Below are 17949 nucleotides of genomic sequence, written 5' to 3' on the forward strand. Positions count from 1 at the left end.
TTCACTGAGGAGATACTGGAAGCCTCAACAAGCAGCTTTAGTCTGACAAAGCTGAAGTTGCACGCTCTAAATTCAACCATAAGTCCTAGATGCCTCTGGAGAGCCAAATGAAGAAATACCTCAATCATAACAACCCTGTCCCCACATGAAGCAAATACTGAGAGAGAAAACTTCCAGCAGATGAGAGCTTGCAGGTGACTCCAAAACTCACCACCACTTCAACTGAAAGGACTGCTGGTTCTGACAGCAGTAGGAGAGGGAAAGAGCAAGCTCCATTCAGAGTGTCTTTGGTGAAGCCCTTCCCTGCAGTGCACACTTAAACGTTTCTCAAGGATTTCCCATTTTAGCAAGGAGCCCATTTTATTTTACATAGGAAATATTTTATTTTCCTGTAAATCAGGAGGTCATCTACAAGAAGTCTTGGTGCTATTAGAAGGTAAAGTTCTGTCAGCCTTACACTAGCAGTCCTTCTGGTCTCCAAGGAGCTAACCAGAGGAATGAAGACAACTGGATTTTGTAGCTAGGTCTTCATGCATGCACACACTCAAGTTTCTCAACAACTACATTTTCTAAGCCTACATCTTCCCCTTGTAAAGAACCATTCTTATTCCCAAGAAATCTTACTTTAAGTAATATTTTCATTAACATAAAACCTGTAAGATTATTTAGGTGGGCTTTGCTCACATAGCACAACTCTTATTAGTTCTGCCATTTTTAAGTAATTTTTTTTTTACTCCTGTTCTTTGCTTAAGTACAAGCATCTATTAGTAGCTGGAATAGATGTGGTATGTCTACAGTTTTTAGGCTGTTTATGTGCTCCCACCAAACTACTTCAGATGGCTTCTCTATCCTTTTTAACAGTCTATGTAAACATCAAGTACCTTTCCCCTGACTTTGGTCAGACAAAGCAGCTAATTTTCGTCTTTTTAAAACTGTGCCACAACAGAAAGCACTCTAAATTAATACTAGACGAAGCACCCCTTTATTTTTAAATTATATGAACAGCGAGCAATGCGTATGTTTACAAATGAGTTTCTAGAGTTTAATTGACTTCTTGACGGAGGCTGGTACAAAACTGTTCTCTATTAAGTTGTCCTTTAGCCCACTTCGCACCATAATTTATCGCTAGTTCTTTTCCTTGGAGTACTATGCTAATACCATTGTCTTATATTCCTTTTTACGGAGCTACATCCATGTAAAGTGCCTAATTATAGACTGCAGAATGTCTTGATTTCCTTATTTCCTTGGCAAAAGGCAAGTTTTTTTGTTAGATGTTTAGTGTTTACCCTGTGTCACTTTCAATATAGATTTTAATTTACACAAATAGAAGCTCTTTCTTATTTATTCTGGGCCTCATTTTCTGCTTGGTTATACCAATGTAAATGAAGAGTAATTTAATTAAATAAAATACAGTTACAGTGATGGAAAATTAGCATAATTCAAAGAAAAGCCAGTCCACTGTTAGTAATAATTTCTTTTATAAATTCCAGATTCTCATGCTCACATGTCCTTTATAGAACCAAAGCTGTAATAACAATGATACATTTTCACAGAAAAAAAAAAAATAGCATTTTCCTGCTCATACAAAGGGCTGCTTTTTTTTTTTCTTCCAGAGGGAATGTAGCTGGGCTGCATTTATTTTTCTATTTGTATAGTAGTAGCCACAATTAATAATCATAATATTATGGTGTATTTATAGAAAAGACTGTTTGCACATACAAGTCCTCAAAGCATCAAAAAAAGCACATTCATTTTTATAGCACTGAATCTCTGAATGAGAAACTGTCTCCCTCCATCAGTTTCAGGCAGCCTTGCTGCATCAAGAAAAAAAATATAGTACTTCAATGTTTGTTTTAAAAAATATATACACACGGTGTGAGCAGCGGAGGAGAAAAAGAACATTTAGATGACAACAGACCAAACCAGCACTTTTTGAATTAAGTTTGGTTTTAGTTATTTACAGTATAGCATCAGGAATATGGTTTTGCAACTAGATTATTTTATATATTAGTTTCTATGAAAAACAACTGAAATATCTCAACTTAATGATTGCAAATTGAAAGAGATATTCAAAATTCAATTTATTTGCCCTAGCATGAAGACTCAAGTACCATTTTTCTTTTGTGCTCACCAGTAAGAGCATCCTGTGGATTTCCAGCTGTCACGAGCAGGAGAACATTACTGCCATCATTTATAAAACAAGAATCTCTCTTAAGGCTTTCTAATGAAATTGCCTGTTTAAGACTTTGATTTAAACCGATGGAGGGGAAAAAAAGGAGGGGAAAAAAAAGGTCTTGCTTCTACTCCCTTCTCCTCAACCCTGCCCTGATGGATGGTGTTGCTCATGGGTGTAACAGATCTGACAGACTTGGAACAACCGCTACGTCTGGTGACAGCGATTTATTTCTGCAAGCAACTTTAAAGTTCAGACATACCATTTTTAGATAGCAGCAACCAGTTAATTTCTACAACAATAAATAACGAATGCTCAGAAGAACTAGACTTCGCTCAGACTAAAAGTCTGTGGGACTTTGCTCGTCCCTTACACATCCCTGTCCCGTGGTGGCTTTGGGTTCCTCCTCTGCCAAACAGACTGCAGGCAGACTTAGACACTACCTCCTCAGAGGACAAGATGTTTGGTTGGGTTTTTTGGTATCCACACAATATATACAAGTTTATATGTACACCCGTCACATAAAGCATGGTAATAAACAAATAACCATGGTAATAAATGACCTGAGGAAGGAGGAGACAGGAAGGTGCCGTGTAAGAGGAGAGCGAGCGTTGAGGCTGGTGACCAGCAGACGTGGCCACGTGCTTTTAAGGCTTCTCAGTCCAATTTTTAGGAGCTACTTTCAGCAAGGCACCAGGATTTTTCTATTAGCAGATAAGAACTAAAGGTCGGACAGCATGACATAAATCCCTGAGGACAGATTATTGTTCATTTGTTACAGAAACCTAAAAGGAGGGCTCAGCTCCAGCCTTTGGCGTCCTACCGAGTAGGAGTATTGAATTTACACAACTCCTTCCCTACACTGTAAAACGTATTAAAATAAACATATGCACGTAGTCGGCTTCCTCCCCTCTTACCCGTCTCGCACACAACCTCAAAACAGTACTGAGCAGAAAAAAAAATAATTAAAAAAATAATAAAAAAAAACCAACCACACAATAAGAGACACCTTTATCAGCCTCAGCCATCTGTGTTCCTTTCGTCGGATCCAAGTCTGTTGGCAGGCATGTGTGCAGCTCGCTCCTACCCCACATCATCCTGCCCTGCAAAGAAAGGCCCACTCCCTCTTCCTCCCCTCTCCAACCCTCCCCAGCCCAGCCGCCGGCTGCCGACCGCGAACTAATAAGGTGTCGGCACTTAGGTTTAATTAATTACGATCACGGTGCGATCACTTAACCTTATTCTGCGTAACTGCAACCCCACTTGATAGCACGGCACGGAGAAATAAATGGATAAGAGCCCGGGCAACTTGCAGGGCATGACCGTAAGAATTACTCAGAGTTAAGAAATTCATATGTAAACTGTAATAATACAAGCTGACTCCTCAAAAGTTGGAAGTGCAGGAGTTAAGAGCGCTGTTACAGAGAGAAAACAGTGGAAAGAAAAACTCTACTCCACATAAGATCACCACCGCCATGAACTAGCTTCCAGACAATCTGACATGACCCTACTGGGGTTGAAAATCTGGATTTTCATTAATTTGTTCACTGAAATCATAAAGGCCCAAATTCTTTCCTCAAAGTAGACAGGCATAAAAAACTTTATTAGGCAATTTTCAAAGGGAATAGAATCGTGCTCAGAAAAAAAGTCATCTAAATACACACAGACAAAAATGCAGGTCTCAAAAGAATAAGAGTGCAATAAACTACCGAGTTTGCCTTCTGTTTCTAAACAGCCTTGTAATTGCAACATGTCTTCATATTTCAGACAGCATGACATTTTGATGGATTAAAAAGATTTGTTGTATTGAAAAGAATAAAGACTGTGGGATGGGGAAAAGGACCAGGCAATCTTAAGTGTAATATAGAAGAAAACCCCTATGGAAAATTCAAGCTTTAAGCACATATACTACAGATGTGTACCATAGCTCAGGCATCTTATTTATTCCTCAGAACTATTTCAGTACAATTCTCTTAATTTATCAAAAATGATCCGAAAAGGAGTTGACATGAAAAGCCCTCAGCTCAGTTTTCTCTCTAGCTCTCCATGGAACAATTTATCTCCTACTACACTGCAAGGGAAACACAAGCACATATTTCCCCCTGCACAGTGCCTGTGGCAAACCCACACCTTTAAAGTTAAGTTTTAGAAAAAGCTTAAATAGTGCTTTTTCTATCTTAATATACATATATGCCCCATCATATGAACTTGTTTTTTTTGCTTTCCCCAATTGCTTCAGGATGCTAAACATCAAATTGTTGTTTGGATAGCCAATTGTTATTACTGAATTTATTTCAGTACTATCCAGTGTTGGATGCTATTTAAAACAATTTGGTCCAAGCAGGATATAAATTCTGAACATAGCTTAAAAAGAAGACTACAGATCTGGGTAGGTTAAACATCACATACACTTTCTTAGAATCAATAGTCTTCTCCTGGGTTGTATTTCAAGAACTGTCACAGCTACCAAAAATAAAAGTTTTGCCTAAGAACCTGAAGAAGACTAGATCTTACAATTTTAAGTTAGTATTTTACTCATTCATATTCTAGACAAAAGCACATCTTGAAAAGGCCTCATAAGCATTAAAACTGAGTATCCTCCAAAGGAACCCTTACAGAAAAATCTTGAATGGTTTTACAACTAAAACTAACACTCACTAGGATAACTCGCTGGGTGAAGAGTTGTCTTTTGTTCATTCTTCACTTCATAGTAGATGTTAAACTCGCATCAGCAGCGATATCAGAGCAGAGAGAAAAATCCTTTCTTCGTGTTTCAGCTCTACTAGAAGATCCAGATCAACTACATGAGGCTCTTAGGAATTCGCTTCCCTCTCATGGCCACTATGGGGAACCCAAACTTGGCCAGGGGATGGCCACCTCCAGGCCACAGGGTAGAGAGAGGGAGAAGGTGATTCATTCACTGCAAGATGATGTTTTTCTCCAAAAGAAGGAGCCCCAAAGGCTCCTTCCATCTGTCTGAGCCTCAGAGGCTGCTGAATGTTTTCACCATGAGCACACCCTTCTGTCTGTAGAGCTGGATGCCTGGATGACTACACTAAATATAGTAGAACCCTTATACACTAATTGAAGGTCACTATGTCCATAGTCCAACAGCCTATTAACAGTGTGTATGACCGAAGACTGCAGAATATGAAATGCTAAAGCAAACGCTTGTTTTCATTATTTTTTGCATGGCTGTTGGCACATAAATTACCACTTCATAATAGGCTCTTTGAAATTCTTTTGCATTAACTAAGGCAACTACATGTATTTTTACAGTGCAATCATAGCTATCAGTTTCCATCTGTTCTACTGTCCTTTTGGTATGTTATTGCTCTGAGGAAGTAAACAAAAATAGATCACTACAAAAACAAACCTGGGTGACAGTCTAGACTAAGGGTCTAATTAAAAATAAGATTTATTAGAATAGAGAGAAACATCGTAGTAAAACAAAGACACAGTTTCTCTAACGTATCTGGTATTATTCTTGGCAAAGTGAAGTAAGGCTATAAATTCACTGAAACAAATCAGTATGGTACTGATGTAGTGATGTACCATACTGATCTGGCATCACTTTTCCTGAGAGTATGTTAGGAAAACTCCTTGTTTTACTTCAATTTAAGTCACTGTAAATTTCTTTTCTAATTAGAACCCCAGAGTATTAGGGCTTGTCTACACACAGGTTTTACACAGACACAATTACCGGGGTAAGAAACCAAACTGACTTAACAGTAATGCTAGTCCCTAGTCTAGACACAGTTAAAACAAACTATACCAGTAGAACTATGTCATGGTAAGGGGTTGCTTTGATATAAATTAAACGGGCACCTTGTTATTGTAGGGGTGGGAAGTGGCCCTTGGAGTGGTGGTTCAACAAAATCCAACCTTGGAGAAGACTCAGAGGAGACGGGGACAATGTCTGGAGCCTCCTTCTGTCAGTCAAAAAGGTACCAACATCCTCTGGAAGAGATGCAGTCTCAAGGTTCAAGATATGCACAGGAAATGGGAAAAAACAAGAGCAAAGTTTTCAGGAGCCAACGATGATTGTAGTCTTACCCCAGTAAAGCCAGTGGCAAGAGCTGGAGACACCAAGAGGGCAGACGGGCTTTGGTGACTATCTTCTGCGGTTCTCCTAAATGAACAGCCCCCAGTTCCTCCACCTAACACTAACACGTGTTAAGAAACCTGCACTCCCGCAGCTCGGGGGGGTGGTATCATTTTACATGGAAAAGGACTCGCTTATTAACATCACTAGAACCCTAGAATCATTTGGAGATTTGTATGAAGAATCTAACACTTAGCAAAAACAAGCACACATGAAAATTGTGCTCTGGTTTTTGGCTATTATTTCCAGAGTTTACATTAGAGATGCATGAAAAATAATATTTTCCATAATAAAGAATGTTGTTTTTAAAGCCTTGTGATTTTTAACATAAAAATTATGAAGTGACCTCACATGCAAAAATGCCCAGAGGCTGCTAAAATAGCAAAGAATGAGAAATTCTAGATATTAAGAAAACTTAGCAAAGCAGAATCATTAAAGAAATTAGAGAGGATATAAAAAAAAAAAAAAAAGAGACAACTTTGAACCAAAATCCACAAATTGGTTTGGAACAGTTTTCGACAAGGCACATTCATCTCCCACTCTAGTTCAAGGAGAATTTAGAGATCCCTTTTCAGATCAGTGCAAATGACAGCAATAACTTAAATAATTACACTTTTCTCAGAATTAGTAATATCAGCACTAGGAAGAAAAAGAACCTGGCTCTGGAGCTGGGACAAAGCAGCAGATTTTCATTGTTTACTCAAATGTTTCATAAGTAGTTCCCTTTGTCAAGCTACAATTAGTGTGCCATGTATCATTAAAGAATGAAACAATTTATAAATAGTATGAATACAAAGAGTACCCCATTGTTCTTATTTGTAATGGTAAGTATGAGACGTGCCAGATAAGACTTCTCTGAAGTGGGTTTTCAAATTCTCTCACTAAATTTAAAGCCCCCCACCATTAGCCAGCTTGGTTATAAAAGCAACACCTTTAGTGTTTTGTCCCACAAAATCCATCCCTTTCCCTCTCTCAAAGAGATGTTAGATCTCGCCCCGCATCCCTGAAGAGGTACCCAGCCTAAAGAGCACCAGGGATGCATCGTGCTCCTATGGCTTGAGCAGCATCTCCTACAAGGTATTCTGTCATTCCTGCTTAGCAGCATCTTCCCTTCCTCAGTCCGGGCTTCTGGAGCTCTGCACCAGATACACGCAAGAGAGGAGACAGTTTTTGAGTACATCCATCTCACTCCTAGGTCCCACAAGGAACCCATGAGGTGCACAGAGCTAGCTCAGCCACAGTAACTAGCCTGGGCTGAGTCAAAAAGCACTACATAAACAAATTACATCATGCAGCCATGGTTTTATGGCCATGGTTCACACTGAGTCAAAGTCCTATCATTTCCTTTCCAGGAGGAGAGGGCCATTCATTTTGCCTGTCTTCCTTAACTTCTAGATCTTTACTATGCCAAAAGCCTGCACTGTCCAAAATCCCCATATCTTGCCTAATTAAATAACACTTTTTTCCTAGACTATGGATTCGGGAGATAAAAGTTTCCCCCAACCTGGAAGTCCAAGCTTCCCAATAGTGCCAGTCATGAAGTGTAGCACAGGAAGCCGCTATGAACGTAAAAATGGAAAAGAAAACTCAGTGCCTCTTATTTCCCTGCCTGGAAATGAGGACAATCACCCCTCTCTTGAGGGCATGTTAACATTCAACAGGTAAAAAGTGCTACTAGGATCATTGATCTGCCTCTCCAAGTATTTCCATTTTCAAATCAACACCCTCAACAAACCTTTCATTTAAAGTTTGCAAATGAGGGAAGCATATACCCTTCTCTCTCTTCCTTGGAAACTATGAACTTATTTAAAATATCTGAAAGATGTTTAAATGAACAAGCAGTTCACCTCCCAAACAGTTACCCTCTCATTTGCCATACACGTTAGCGTCACCGGTCCCTAGCAAACCCACTGCTCCTTTCAAGGAAGCCATCCACTGAAGGGTTAAACATGCAAACTACAGATCCTGTCTAATTCCATTTAATCCCTAGTAACACAGCAGAGAAGATGAGGTATTGTCTCTGGGTTCCTATTATTACTGCCAGCCGAGAAACAAGGTACAACATATAACCACCAAAAAATAGCCCACAGCATACGATCACCGTTTTGGGAGGCAGGATTGAATAAAGTCACATGTTTTTCAAGCAATGCCAACATGCATTAGTCATTCTATATTAAATATAAAATCATGATGGTGAAACCCTCAGCCTTGCCCGAAGAGGTTAAAAGAGAATTTATGCTGGAGAGCCAAGAGACAGGAGCTCAGCAATCTCTGACATTTCTTCTTTCAGCAGAAACACATATAAAAGCATAAAGTGGCAAACAGAATGGCTCCCTTCAGGACACCTAACTATTTTTTTTTCCCTTTATCGGAGAAGAATACTGCAACACCTAACAATCAATACAAGAGGGGAAAAACTGTTTGAATGTGTTCTGTGATCAGTCATAATGTCAAATAACCCGGTTTGTCACCGTAGATGAGACACAAATAGGCTAAAAGTCAAGAAAAAAAAAAAAAGAGCTTTCAAATTAAATAATAATTATCTAAAATTACTCAACTGAAAAATACAATGGAATGAGCACTTGGGTTTTCCTTGAAAATCTCAAAGTATTTGGTACTTTGAACATAATAAAGCTGTACCTCACAACTTGCTCTTATTCTGACAGCCCCATCACTACCACTTTTCTCTCCGTATAGTAATAACAAGCACAGAAACATACACAAATATGAAACCCAGTGCCAAAACAATATAATCCCCAAACTGTAAATAAACTGTTCTTTGTTTTCTAAACTCTTTGCTGTTGCTTTACTGAAAATATAAGGTAACCCTTCAGTTTCAAGGCACATCAGCTGCTTTAGGTTCAGAAGGGGATTCCCCACAGCCTGCCATTGCATGGCTCTTCCCTTGGTCTCTTCAGAAAAGGGCGACAATCCCAGTAGCCACGCAATCAGTGGATCTATAGTCTGATCTTATAGGGCAAACCCCACCGACAGAGGAGAAAGACTTTTTCAGTTGAAGCACTGGGTGGCTTTTCTCAATATAGTTGATATTATAAATAACAAAACAAAAAACAACAAAAAATATTAAAAAAGAGAAAGTAGAGTTCAGTGATGGAATTTAGAAAAAAAAAAAAAATCACACCATTTCCTAAGGACAAGGATTGATTCACTTCTAGAGTAAGTGGTTTCACACAAGCCTGCTCTTCTTTTATACTGCCTGCTGGCTAGACAAAGCCTGGCCACTGTTTCGAAGCTGTAAATATCTCTATTTCACACCACGTATCCGCCACCCAAAACTATTCCCAAAGTCTACACTAGACAAAAGATCCATTAACTTTCTTGCTACTGCTGCTCTCTTCATCAATCTCAGCCAGCAAATTTAAGGCTGGGTGGCTCCAAGTTCTCAGTGGTTCGCTCGCATGCCACAGCGCAATTAAGATGATGTCTGGCATCAGGGCAGAAGGCGTAGTGGGCAGTAAAGAAGAATGGAGAAGCTATTAAGCATATCCCATTACTGGGTTTCCCCCCTCCCTCCCCTTTTCTTTAACCAGATTCAGAAAAAAAAACAACCCGACATACTCTTCATAAGCGAAGAAAGAAAACCAAACCACAATACTCAAACTTTTTTTCCCCCCCACAAAGAATCCAGAAAACAAACAAACAAGACTTACATCCACACAGTTTATTTGCTCAGAAAACTGTCAGGTATAGGGCTACCAGACCTATTAGTTTTTTGTCTGCATGCCTGCATCGATGCTTTACAATTTACTAATCATGGGGGAATCTAAAAATCAGTCAGTCTTCATCGTGCCTTGTATATACCAAAGAAAAGTTGAAGAAATTATGTGCATAGGAACACTTAAGTTTTGTAGCTTTATATATTCTACAAGGTCACACACATTCATTATCCCTCGTCATTGTTCTGGTTATACCAACGCTCAAACCAACGCCTTTAAAACCAGGAGCAGAATAAAACATTAAATGTTCTGAATTACACATTCGACGCACAAAGACTTTAGCATCAGTGTGTTTTAAGGTGGGTTTCCAAAAATAAGAGATAATATTCACATACTCAGGTGCTGGTTGTTTTGTTTTGGTTCTTATGAAAGAAGATTGGCAGTAAACTCTTAAGACCGGAATGTGTGCACTCAATACATCAAACCACTACCCCAGCGAACAAAAAAGTTAACATCCAAAAGCAACATGGAAAAAAGCTGCATTGCTTATTCAGCACCCACTGACAGTCAGCTTGCACAAAGAATTTTACTGTAGTAGTTCAAGAATGGGACAGCAAAAGCCGTTCCAGAGAAATTAAACCGAGAGACTGCATATGGTCACATTTTTTAAAGTTGATAGCTGATAATAATTTGTAATATTTTTCTAAAGAAGCACACTAAGCTAATTAACGTTTGGGGGAAGAAGCATTTTAGAAGCTATAAAGATGCGACCAGTAATATGAAATCCTAGCTCCCAACTATTGCTTTCAATGTTCTTTACAGAATAAAACATTTGCTTTTAATTTCAGGAGTGGTTTGTATTCAACAATGTAAAATTTGTTTAAAGTTTCAATGGTTGTTCACATCCCTGCTCACCAAACACTCATATTAAATACTTCTACAATGAGCGAGAATATTGCAGCTATAGGATCTGCTATGAGTCCTTCTCCAGTCAAGAGACTCCTTGGTCATGTGGGCAGACCCAAAATTGAAGGATTGTGATCCAAATACCCACTGACAAAGGCTTAACCCTCAAAACAACTGTTTGTCAAGACGAAATATGATGTAATAATCATTGAAAAAAAATAATTGTACAGGTTTAATCTTTTACGAAGTACTAGCAGGGGTACAAAGACCTATATAGCAGGAATCTTCACGTAAAAATAGTGTGAATTATTTAAGCCACCAACACTACTAGGACAGGTCAATTACCAATACACTACTGCTCTTCAAAACATGATAATCAACGGCACGTAGCACACACACTAAGATGAGCTCTCTCATATGTGCTAAGAAATCTTTGAACAATGTGCAAACCCCCAGCCTAACAATTACTTTGTAGACTATCAGTCACTGCCTGTATAGGGGAGCAAGGTTACACACCTATACTTAAACTACAGTAAAACAACAAAAAAGTGGCTATGAAGAGAAAAAAGCTACAGCTGCCAAGGTAGACATAGAAATAGCACATCTGCTTAAATCAAAAATTAAAAAACCATCAACAAACAACAAGCCACCACAGCATCCTTGGTGGCTCAAAACTAAGACGTAATTCCCAAGAGGAAATATAGCTGGAGGTAACATCTGGGACGCACAGGGCAACGCAATGTTGAGGTAACACATTCAGCGGGTGAGGGAAATGGTTGAGCCACAACACACTAGCAGCATCCTCTGCTGGTTGACCCACTCACCAGTGCCAGCCCCAGACTTCCAGGAACTGCAAGTAAAATGGCTCATAGTGAAACGCAGAAGGCAGCTCCAGAAGATGGTGCAACTTAAAACAAACACAAGGCTCCCTTTCACAGTAGGCTTCTCAGTATTCCTGCAGAAGACAGCTGAATGGTGTAAACAATCACTTCTGACAGCTGAACAGTGTAAACAATCAATTCTGTGGCTCAATTACCAGACAGACCAAATAAAACACCTGCACTTCACAGCTGATGTTTCAAACCTGATTTCCACTCTTCGCTCCTCAAGCCAGTCACACAGAGAACATTTAAAGACCCTTAATTCAAGTCAAATGACTTTGTGATAAGGAAAGTTGCCAGATAAATTGTTTCACTTTTACCATCTGTCACATCCAAGAACAAAAACCAAACCATTTTCATACTTATCAAGGAGGGTAAAGAAGTAACCTAAATCGGAGATGCATGAGGAGACCTGAGGGACATGACCAGGTAGGGATGCCAAGCACATCCAAGACTTGAAGACACTAGATGAGCTGTTCAAAGATCAGTGCCCCACTGGCCAGTTCTCAGACAAACACTGACACAATGACTGTAGTGAAAGAACTTCACTTATAATTCACACAGGAATAGAAAGACTTAAAATAATTAGCGATTGCTAAAATGAGAAGGCATGCAAAACTCCCAAATGCCTGTGATTAAAGCTTTTAGCACCTGAAGTATTTAGTACCTAGAATTTATTTAACCAACACTGTGCCTACAGTAGCCAAATTTAAGCACTATGTCTAAGGCTCTCCTCTAATTTCTAGAGGTGGCTTTGAGGAAAACAGTTTGAGATATGCTAATTGAAAGAGTTATCTTTAACTGACCAGCCAGCAAACGTAGCTTTCAGGCCTTCTGCTGTGCACTACCCTCTGTAAAACAGCTAACAAAAAATACACGAAACGGCTTGGTTAGAAAGCAAACAGGTAAATAATTACTGAATAAAAGCATTACCTCTGCTCGTTGCGTGCGGGGCAAAACAGACGACTTCTCGATGGCATAAACATCCACCAAGTAGAGACGTGCTCCTTGCTCCCTGTCCAAAATGGCAGCCGTCTGGATGACACCAGTATGGCGCCCGATGGTGAAGAGGCGCCCGAGACTCTTATCTTCACACCGGACGGACACGATGTAATATTCCACCTGAGCTTCGGAGCCCCGCGGACTCGACGCTTCGATAGATATCACGTTTGTCCCGATAGGCTCGCCTTCTTTTAAAATGGTTATGTATTTCGGCTGAGTGAAGACAGGCCCATCGACCCCTTGCAGAATTATAGTCATCTCGGTGGTGGATTTCCTCCTTTCGGGGCCCAGATCCGTGGCAGAAACAATGAGATTGTATATGAGCTGAGAAGGCACCAAAGCTGACGCTACTCTTAAGTCTCCGCTGTAGCGATCCACAATGAAGGTTTCGGTATCTCCATTGATTATTTCATATTCCACTTCTCCGTTGGCGCCCTCGTCAGGATCAGCAGCAATAATCGTCGTCAGGATCGAACCGATCACAACCGAGGGGTCGGCAGCGAGAGCATTTTGCGATATGAACACGGGAACGTTGTCGTTTTGATCTGTCACCAAAATGGTCACGTTTTTCAAAGCAAATCGTCTGGACTCCACAGGAACGGCCTGATCAGTGGCTTTGACTGTTAACTCAAAGAGGTTAGCAAACTCACGATCTATTTCAGCATTGGTAAATATTGTCCCTCTCACTTCATCTATCCGGAAATGATTACCCCTTGGCATCTGTTGAATGATTGCATACGTTAGCTGCCCATTAATATCTGCGTCTGGATCATGAGCAGTCACAGAAATGACAGAGCTACCAACAGGAACGTTCTCAACAATAGATTTAAAGATGTCCCCCGGCGGAAAATTAGGAGGGTTGTCATTAAAATCCCTGACATGTATTACCACTGACATCGTAGATGACCGTGGTGGCCTTCCTTGGTCTTTTGCCGTTATATTTAGCTTATACAGAGATTGTGTCTCAAAGTCCAATTTCTTTGCAAGAAAAATACTACCGGTGTTGGGACTGATGCTAAAGGTCCCATGATTGTTGGTCCCTGTAATGCTATAGTGGAGGTCAGCATTGTCACCTGAATCAGAATCAGTGGCCGTGACAGATGACACAAGTTCACCGACTCTCATATTTTCCAAGACATCCACTAACAGGGTTGATTTAGGGAAGGAAGGGCTGTTGTCATTTTCATCCAACACATCAATGCTCAACATGCAAGTTGAACTTAGAGAAACTGCTCCCGAGTCTACCGCTTGGATGACAAGCGAATACGACGCAGTAGCTTCGTGATCTAGCTTGCCTACTAAGGTCACTTGGCCTGTGCTACTATCTATTGCAAACTGCTTTTCTTCATTTCCCTTGATTACAGAGTAGTGAATCAATCCATTAGCCCCTTCATCAACATCTGAGGCGGAAACTCTCAGAACCTGTGTCAGATTCGCTGCCAACTCTGATATAGTAGCTTGGTAGAGATCTTTCAGAAATTTGGGGGCATTATCATTGATGTCTTTCATATAGATTTGTACAGTTGCCTGATCCTTTAGAGGCTTTGGCAACCCCTGATCTGTTGCTATTACTGTGAGACTAAACACCGCAGCTCCCCTCTGTCTCATAAGAGCTTCTCTGTCAAACTGGTGAGTGCTTCTTATTTCCCCAGTTACTGTGTTCAGCTCAAAATCCGGCTGCATATGCTCAAAGGAGTACCTGACGTCACCGTTTGGCCCAAAGTCTTTATCTACAGCATTTATTTTACCTACATATGATCCACCTCTCTGCTCCTCCTCAAAATAAAATACATAGTTGGTGCTGTTGAACAGGGGCCTGTTATCATTTACATCCTCCAGAATGACAGTAACATTTACAGTAGCATTGAGTGGTTCCACCGCTCTATCAGAGGCAACAACCAGCAAAATATATCTTTCCTGAAGTTCACGGTCCAGTTCACTCTTTATATACAGCTGACCATCTGGGAATATGCCAAAGGCATCCCCAGTATTTCCTTCAATTATACTATAAGCTATTTCACCGTTCACTCCCGAGTCTTTGTCGGAAGCCTGCACCTTAAAGAACCTGGAATTCACAGGCTCCGACTCCAAAATAGTAATTTCATAGGAAAGCTGATCAAACACAGGTGGGTTATCATTTACATCATGGACAGAAACAGTCAGGATAAAGTTAGAGGACAGCTGTGGCACCCCCATATCCGAGGCCAGGATTTCAACCTGGTAAGACCCAGCATTTATGTCGAGTGGCCCTATTAAGCTTATGGCACCTGTTTGTTCATTGATTGAAAACAAGCCCTTTGGGTTTTGCTTAAGGCTGTAAAGGACCACACCATTAACACCTTCATCAGGATCAACAGCTTTAGCCTGGAATATGGTGTGCCCAGCTTTCCAGTTTTCAACCACATTTACACTTTCCACCGCATGAATGAAGTGCGGGGAGTTGTCATTCAAATCTTTGACAGTTATATTGACCAAAGCATCTCCAGTTATTGCCCCACCACTAGCAACCACCTTCAGCTGGTAAAATGCTTGCTCTTCCCTGTCAATAATACTGGCTGTGGTGATCTGCCCCGTCTCTCTGTTGATGGTAAACATGCCCCTTTGGTCACCTGTTGTAATAAGGTAACTGATGTTGGTGTTGAGGTCCATGGTGGAAGCAAAAACAGTACCTACGTGGTAACCTAGAGCAACATTTTCAAAGACAACAAAACTGTACATGCCCTGGCTGAAAACAGGGGGATTGTCCTGGGTGTCCAGGACAGTGATGGTGACAATGGCTTGGTTCTGCGACTGAAGATGGCCACCATCAGTGGCCACAATCTGCAGCTGGTAAGCAGTTTTCTCCTCCCTGTCAAGTGCTATTTTTGTTGTGATGACCCCTGTCTGTCCATGGACCTGAAACCTGGATGTGTCTCCAGCTGAGATGCTGTACTTGACCGTCCCGTTGGGTCCCAGATCAGGGTCCGTAGCAGACACAGTGGTCACATAGGTTCCAGCTGGCTCATTCTCTTGGATATGGGCAAAATACTGAACAGGGTAAAACACAGGGCTATTGTCATTCACATCCAGGAGACTCACATTAACTCGGGCTATCGAAGAAAGGGGAGGAGAGCCTAAATCAGTAGCCAGGACCTGCAGGGAAAAGTGGGCCTGCTCCTCCCGGTCCAGCTGCGAGATGGTGCTGAGCTTGCCCGACACAGGATCCAAGCGAAAGATCCGGCGAGGTGTCACCGAGGAGGGGCCAACGCCCGCTGGTGCCGGCTCAGCTTCCTGCAGGGAGAAGCGGACGGTCCCATTGTCCCCCAGGTCCCCATCCGTGGCACTCAGGACCAGCAGCTCAGTTCCTGAGGGGGAGTTTTCAGCCAGGGACACCTGATAGCCCTCAGGTTGACTGAAGCGAGGTTTGTTGTCATTGACATCCAGGATGGTCACCACCAGCTGTGCGTAGGAGAACTTGGGCTGCACCCCCTGGTCACGGGCACTGATGTTGAGCACCACCTGAGAAGCAGTCTCCCGGTCCAGCCCGCTGGAGAGGGGCAGGCCCGCAGCATGCCCAGCAGTGCCACCCTCGGGGCCAGCCGTGGTGACCAGCCCGCTGTGCTCGCTGATGCGAAACCAGCCCAGCTCGTTGCCCGAGACGATGCTGTATTTGAGGTTAGCGTTGAGGCCCGAGTCACGGTCCGTGGCACTCAGGCCCCGCACGTAGCTGCCCAGGGGCACCTCCTCACTGATGTTCACCCTGTAGACCGACTGCCCGAAGACAGGGGGGTGGTCATTAATGTCATTCACAAAGATCACCAGGCTAGCTACTGAGGAGCGGCTCACAGGAGCTGCCACCACCACCCCATCAGGGGAGACAGAGGAAGTCGGGGAGCCCGGGGATGGTGGCGGGGCCCCGTAGTTATCAGCCACGGCCACCGTAAGGTTGTAGGCCGGGATGCGCTCCCGGTCCAACGCAGCTGCTACTTTGATAAGGCTGAGGTTGGGTACCTTACTGCTGTGCACCTCAAAGTGCCGCTGCTCGTTTCCTGCCAGGATGGACACAGAGATGTTCCCGTTGGCCGCGGGGGAGTCGGCGTCGCTCACCGTCAGCAGGGCCACCACGGTGCCAGGGGCCGCGTTCTCGTCCACGGAGGCAAAGCGGGAGGTGGCTGGGAAATAGCGGAACTTCACCCGGGGCTCGTTGTCGTTGACGTCGAGCAGGCGGATGAGGGCCTCGGCCCGGCCGCTCAGCGCCGGCACCCCTCGGTCCATGGCCTGCACCGTCAGCGAGTACTGCTGCCGCACCTCATAGTCCAAGCGCTCCCGGATGCGGATCACCCCGCTCTCAGGGTCCACTTCGAACGGGAGGCTGCCAACCCCCTCCCCGCCACCACCTCCATCGCCTCCCTCCAGGCGGTAGCGGATGTCAGCGTTGGTGCCTTCATCAGCATCAGCTGCAGCCACCTGGAGAACGCTGGCCCCAACGGGCGCATCCTCAGGCACTCGTGCCTGGTAAAGAGTCTGGCTGAAGATGGGTGGGTTGTCATTGATGTCCTGGACGGTGACGTTGACCTGAAGGTACCCTCGCCGACGGGGCTCGCCCTTGTCCTCCACTTGCACCAAGAGCTGGTAGGTGGGGGTGGCCTCCCGGTCCAGCCCACCCCGGGAAACCAGGTGCAAGAAAGCTCCTTCCCCACTGGGGTTGAGGGTGATGTTGAGCCGGAAACGCCCCTCCTCGTTGCCGGCCACGATGCGATAGGAGCCGTGGTCTACACCGTTAGTGCCACTGTCAGCATCGGTGGCCGTGTCCAGGATAAGCTGGCGCCCGCTGCCCGTGTCCTCCTTGAAAGTCACCACGATGGAGGGGTCGGGGAAGACGGGCGCGTTGTCATTGAGGTCGAGCACCAGGACCCGCACCTCGCTGGGGTAGGTGGGCTGGCTGGAGAGGACCACCAGGTCCACCACGTCGCTGGCCAGGCTCTCGCGGTCGATGGTGGCGCGGGTGTGCAGGGCGCCCGAGGTGGCGTTGATGGCGAAGAGGGCATGGTGCTCGCTCAGCCGGTAGGTGAAACCGGGACGCGTGGCGATGGTGCCCACCCAGGTGCCGGGCGGCTGCTCCTCCAGCACCTGGAAGACCTGCCGGGGCTCCGCGGCGGCTCCCAGCGGCAGCAGCAACAGCAGCAGCAGCGGCGGCGGGGCCCCCCCCACGGCGGGGGGGCGGGC

At 43.5% G+C, this 17949-nt stretch overlaps 1 protein-coding gene across 1 annotated transcript in view; it reads right to left on the bottom strand.

The window, feature by feature from the left end:
• FAT4 (FAT atypical cadherin 4) overlaps nucleotides 1-17949 on the bottom strand; it is a 177223-nt gene that overhangs the window by 125678 nt on the left and 33596 nt on the right. Inside the window, exon 2 of the mRNA XM_014949819.1 lies at nucleotides 12676-17882. Within this exon, the coding sequence (XP_014805305.1) occupies nucleotides 12676-17882 (5207 nt within the window). The remainder of the gene's footprint in view (nucleotides 1-12675; nucleotides 17883-17949) is intronic.

Source organism: Calidris pugnax, unplaced genomic scaffold (assembly GCF_001431845.1).
Source record: "Calidris pugnax isolate Ruff unplaced genomic scaffold, ASM143184v1 scaffold42, whole genome shotgun sequence".
Classification (NCBI taxonomy): Eukaryota; Metazoa; Chordata; class Aves; order Charadriiformes; family Scolopacidae; genus Calidris; species Calidris pugnax.